Source organism: Phoca vitulina, unplaced genomic scaffold (assembly GCF_004348235.1).
Source record: "Phoca vitulina isolate PV1807 unplaced genomic scaffold, GSC_HSeal_1.0 scaffold26, whole genome shotgun sequence".
NCBI lineage: Eukaryota > Metazoa > Chordata > Mammalia > Carnivora > Phocidae > Phoca > Phoca vitulina.
Window position 1 is genome coordinate 141,436 of NW_022589729.1, and position 5,176 is coordinate 146,611.

The following is a 5,176-nucleotide window of genomic DNA, read 5'->3' on the forward strand; positions in this document are numbered from 1 at the left end:
ATGTGGGCGCTGACAGCCCTTCTGCTCCTGGGTGAGTCCTCAGTGTGTCAACAGTGGCGTAAGGACTGGCTGTGGGAGAGAGTGGGGGCCAGAGTGTGTGTGGTGTATGTGTGTGTGTGTGTACGTGTGTGTATGTGTGTGTGTGTGTGTGTGTGTTGGGGGGATATTCCTGGATTCCAAACAGCAGTTCACTATTTTTCAAGGATAAAGAGAAGGGGGTTTTCTCAGAGCCAGGGAAACTAAAAGCAGAAGGAAAACAGGTCTTGAGACCCCTGGAGATTTTCCTATGGTGAAGAGGGCCCTTACTTTCCTCTCATCCCCGACATGACACTGTTCTTCAATTCTCGTTTTGCAGTTCCAAGCGGCGGGCGGGCTGGTGAGTCTTCCACATCCCTCAGCCCAATTTTCAACAACTTCCACACCAACCCCCCTAAGTGCTCCCCACTTCCTGGCCGTTGCGGGACACTGTCTCTTCCCACGTTTCTCCCCTATCCCTGTGACTCAGTTTGTCTCTAAGCACTTCGAAATGGGTACTGGTAGCTTGTAGTCCCGTGTGGTGTGTCCTGCCACGGGGATGGGTTTAGTCATGTAGGCAGGGTCCTGGAAGCTGGAATTTTCTCAGATTTGCCAACCTCAGGCCACATTCTGGGCACCTCACCTTGATTCTCTTTCCCACCTTGCCCCCTCTCACACATACCCCCAGCTACTCTGGAGAAGCCCATATTGTCTCTACACCCGCCCTGGACCACAATCTTCAAGGGGGAGCGGGTGACCTTGCGCTGTGATGGGTACCACCCTCCGCTGCTGGATCTCCGGCCCATCAGCACTCTCTGGTACCTGGGCCACCTCCTTCTGCCCTCTCACAAGAAGAGCATCGAGGTGCAGACACCAGGGGTGTATCGATGCCAGACACGGGGAGCACCTGTCAGTGACCCCATCCACCTCTCTGTTTCCAACGGTGAGTGTTTGAGTATGGGGGCAGGCGTTCCACACATCTCCTCTGGCCATACTGGCCCTCCAGTGAGAGAGGACACCAGGCCACTCCCACTGGGGCAGGAAATGGGGACTATCTTGGGTCTCTGCAGCAGGCGGGGCCCTGCATGGCACTATGTGAGAGATGCGGTAAGGCTTGTCCCACCCCAAAGGTCCCCTCACCCCTCTGCCAAGAGGGAGGCAATAAACATTTGTGCTTATTTATGGGACTAGCTCAGAAGGGCGAAGGCTCTGAAGACCTGGGGTACTGGACAGGGAACTTTGGGGGGAGGGGTCAGGGAAGGAAAGGGCAGAGCAAGGTGGGGGTGGGGTGGGGAGTGAGGGTCCCTGTGCAGGCTGCGTGCAGCTGGGAGAATTACTCCTGATTGAACAGCACGATGCTTCTCTGTGCTTCCCAGCAGTAAAATAGGGACAATAGTTGTATCTGTCTCTTTGGTTGTTGTGAGGATGAAAAATGAATTATGACACACTGTTAAAGAAAAAAGAGAGCAGCAGTGGAACAAAGCGTGTAAAAATCTATTGCAGACATACACATGTGTACATAGGGCTCAATTCAGAAACTGACTTCTTGGGGTTACTTAAAGGGTTTCAAAGCAGGATAAGAAAATAGCAATAATTTGTTCTTTAGAGTACAGGAGTGGCTACTTTGTAGGAAATATTATGTCATCTTAGCCTGATAGGCCACAATTTGTATTCAGAATTCAAAGATCATCACACTGTTAGTATCTACATACACTTCATGTCTATACTCTGTGGTTTGTTGTTTGGAAATTGATAGTTCAGATAAGATACTGGCCATGAGAGAAGGTGGTTACTGATTGTGGAATAGAGTGGTCTACGGATTGTGGCTGTTACTTGCAGAATTCTTTCTCAAAGTAAAACTCCTCAAATGGCATCCAGAACATATTAGGGTTATATAAGCATCAGGTATGATGACGATGGTGATCAGCAAATTTGGGGTGCTGCGGGCAGTACCTAAGGCTGTCCAGCCGGGTTGGGGAAGTTTTCTGGAGGAGAAAAGATCTAAGGCTAGACCTGCAGGACAAGTAGGTCTTAACTAAAACAGGTGTGTGGGGGCATCTTCTTGACAGGTACAAAGGCCCTGGGCTCAGAGCAGGGCCAGTGCTCCCAATATGTATGCTGGGCGTGGCTGGACTTAGCCTGCATTAGGAGTGGGAGGTGGGGACAGTGAGGGAGACACTGGACAGGCGACAGTACTGAGATGGTGCTGGAAAGGTAAACAGGGCCCCGGTGAAGAAGGCCCCTAGGGCATCCTGGGAAGTGTAAACTTGATTCTGATGGCCATTACTTTTTGATGAGGCTGGAACCTAGAACCAGGCATCTTTGCCTTCCTAATCCCTAAGGAAAGACGGGCCCGTTGGCTTTCCTCTCCCCTCGCCTCCCGATGCATCCAGCTCTGAGGCTCCTGGGGCGCCTGCCTGCCGCGTATTAAGTGGGGAGGAGGCGAGCCACTGTGCGGGGTCGGGGAGCAGGGAGAGGAAAGGGAGACCCCCCGGGCTGGACGTCTCTTGGAGTCAGGCCTGTCGGTGGTGACTGTCGTAGACTGGCTGATCCTGCAAGTGCCCTACGCCGCGGTGTTCGAGGGCGAGCCGCTGGTGCTGCGCTGCCGCGGCTGGTACGACAAGGTGGTCTACAAGCTGCACTACTACCACGACGGCAAGGCGGTGCGCTACTTCCCCTCCAGCGCCGGCTACACGGTGCCGCAGGCCCGCGCCGCCGACAGCGGCCGCTACCAGTGCTCCGGCACCATGCGTATCCCGGTGGAGGGCGCGCCCATGTTCTCCGCTAAGGTGGCCGTGACCGTGCAAGGTGGGGGACACCTGGGGCCCGGGAGGGAGGCCAACGAGCGCTGGGAAATTCTGGGACAGGAACCAAGGCGGGCAGGGAGGGCGGAGGTTCAAGTAGCTGCCGCGCAGCGGATCTCTCCCCTAGTCCACATAAGCTTTCGCCTCTCCTCCGCAGTGAAAGCGCCCCTGATGCTCAGCCTGCGTGGGGACGACTGTCCCTTCCCTCCCGCACACCTCCGGCTTCTTACTCCGGGTGGTAGCTCCATATAGGGGGCAGCTCTATCCAAGTCCCAGCCAGAAGGCGCGGCAGTGGTAGGGGTCGCTGTGCGAGTGGGGCGAGGGAACGGCTCCGAGCATCCCGCGAGGCGGACGCGGCCACCCCTCTAGCCCGGGGATCCAAACTGGGTGTCAGTCGGGATGTGACAGGCAGCGTCTGGCCCCGTCTCCCCCCACACCTCTGCGAACTTTCCCGGTCCTTCGAGGCCTTGGCCCCCTGCCGCACACTTCAGAAGGCTTTCCTCCCTCCCTCTGCGCGCACACACAGCCTCCTCCCACCCCTTCTCGGTTCCCTGGTCCTCGAGGAGCCCTCGAGGGAAGCCCAAAGGGCAGAGGGGTCGCGGGGCCGTGGACACGCGGGACTTCGTCCCCTGGGACCCCTGCGCCGGCCCACCGGGCACCCTCAGCCCCCGGAACCCCTCTCCGCAGAGCTGTTCCCGGCGCCGGTGCTGAGGGTGACGGGCCGGGCGGAGGCCCGCGGCGGGGTGGCCGTGCGCTGCGAGACCCGCCTGCACCCGCAGAAGCGCGACACGCCGCTGCAGTTCGCCTTCTACAAGTACAGTCGCCCGGTGCGCCGCTTCGACTGGGACGCCGAGTACACGGTCCCCGAGCCCGAGGTCGAGGAGCTCGAGTCGTACTGGTGCGAGGCCGCTACCGCCACGCGGAGCGTCCGGAAACGCAGCCCTTGGTTGCAGCTCCCCGGGCGCGGTGAGTGACCGCACCCTCCCAGGACGTTCCCCCCCAACCCATCCCACCACCCCCGCCCCACCCCGGGCGGGCAGCCCCGCCTCCGCCTCCGCACCCCGAGCCTCCCTCGCGCCACCCGGCCCTCCCAGCTCACCATCTCCGCCTTCCTCACTCCTCGCCTCCGAGTTCCCTCCTCCCCACCTCCTCCCCTCCTACCTCTCACCCCTCCCCTTCCTCTCTCCTTTCCATCCCTTCCCTCCTCCTCACCCCTCCCATCCCTCGCTCCTCTCCACCCCATCCCCTCTGCCCTCCTCACCCATCCCCCTTCCTCCCTCCTCTCCACCCCATCCCTGCCTCTTCACTCCTCCCTCACCCCTTCACTCCATCCCGGCCCTCCTTACTCCCCTCTGGCCCGTGTGCCCCGCTTCCCGCGAAAGCCGTGCGAGAGCCGTGTGCTGCGTTTGCAGGTTCTCCGCTGGACTTGGCGTCCACCACCGCCCCAGTCCCACAGGCCACAGCGTTGGCGCCGGGGAACCAGCCGCTTTCCTTCAGAAAGCCCCCGGGGTCCAGATCGGCCCTGTCGGTCACCTCCGTCCACAACACCACCTCATCGGGGCTGCAGTTCCCCGCGGGCCGAGCCCCCACTGCTGGGCCACCGGCCTGCGCCCCGGCGACGCCCTTGGAACAATCCGCTGGAGCCCTGAAACCCGACGTGGACCTTCTGCTCCAAGAAATGCAGCTGCTCAAGGGCCTTCTGAGCCGGGTGGTCCTGGAGTTAAAGGAGCCCCAGGCCTTCCCAGAGCACAGGGAACCGCTCGAGACCCCCACTTCCCACTTTGCTGTGAGCCCGGGAACCCGAGAGACCACTATCGTGGAGAGCTGAGGGGGCGGGGGCGCTACTGTCCCCTCTCCAGGCTCCTCCCTCTTCACCGGCAGAGACCTCGCGAAGCCATCTCGCTCGCGTGCCCTTGTTTGGCGGTCGTGTTATAGAAGCACCATAAAGTGTGGTGGCTGACGATCTCGGTGTCGCAGCGTCCTTGAGCAGTCTGTAAGCACGGGGCCCTTCCTCTGATCTCTTCCTGCCCTCACAGGACTCCCCTTCTGTTACTTTCTACTTGGTTTTGAAGTTTCTGTTTTCAAGTTTATTTAGTCACCCTAAGCTTTTCAGAGATGCCCACCCAGTACACGTTTCAGCACAGGAAATAGATGGGTGTTTAAGGTCATTGAGATAATGAGCCCTTTGGCTCCTCTTGCCCCAGGGTAGCTGGACAGACGGATGGGCTCTGGCCAGGCTCACTTCAGCTATAACTTAAACAAGTGGTATTATTTGCATTCAGAAATTTCTTTGAAGGAAGTTTTAAGACAAATGCTTAAAATTGCAGAATTCTAGATTTTGCATTTTTTTTTTTTTA

The 5,176-nt window shown here is 58.5% G+C and overlaps 1 protein-coding gene across 3 annotated transcripts; it reads left to right on the forward strand.

Moving 5' to 3' along the window:
- Positions 1–4,647, forward strand: FCRLB (Fc receptor like B). Of its 3 annotated transcripts, none has more exons than XM_032422509.1 (6): positions 1–31; positions 356–376; positions 704–958; positions 2,557–2,823; positions 3,507–3,785; positions 4,232–4,647. In XM_032422509.1, exons 1-6 carry the CDS (start codon positions 1–3, stop codon positions 4,645–4,647), a joined length of 1,269 nt encoding a protein of 422 aa, XP_032278400.1. The 3 variants fall into 3 exon arrangements, with proteins under 3 accessions (XP_032278400.1, XP_032278401.1, XP_032278402.1); XM_032422510.1 differs by having other exon boundaries at positions 3,640–3,785; positions 4,232–4,468; XM_032422511.1 differs by lacking the exon at positions 356–376 and having other exon boundaries at positions 3,640–3,785; positions 4,232–4,468.
- The last annotated feature ends 529 nt before the right edge of the window (positions 4,648–5,176 follow it).

Bases quoted from the DNA above. Each gene is read 5' to 3' on its own strand.
- FCRLB (XM_032422509.1), top strand. From the start codon at position 1: ATGTGGGCGCTGACAGCCCTTCTGCTCCTGG. The intron at 2,824-3,506 runs GTGGGGGACACC...CCCTCTCCGCAG, and splicing joins GGTGGCCGTGACCGTGCAAG to AGCTGTTCCCGGCGCCGGTG. The intron at 3,786-4,231 runs GTGAGTGACCGC...CTGCGTTTGCAG, and splicing joins GTTGCAGCTCCCCGGGCGCG to GTTCTCCGCTGGACTTGGCG.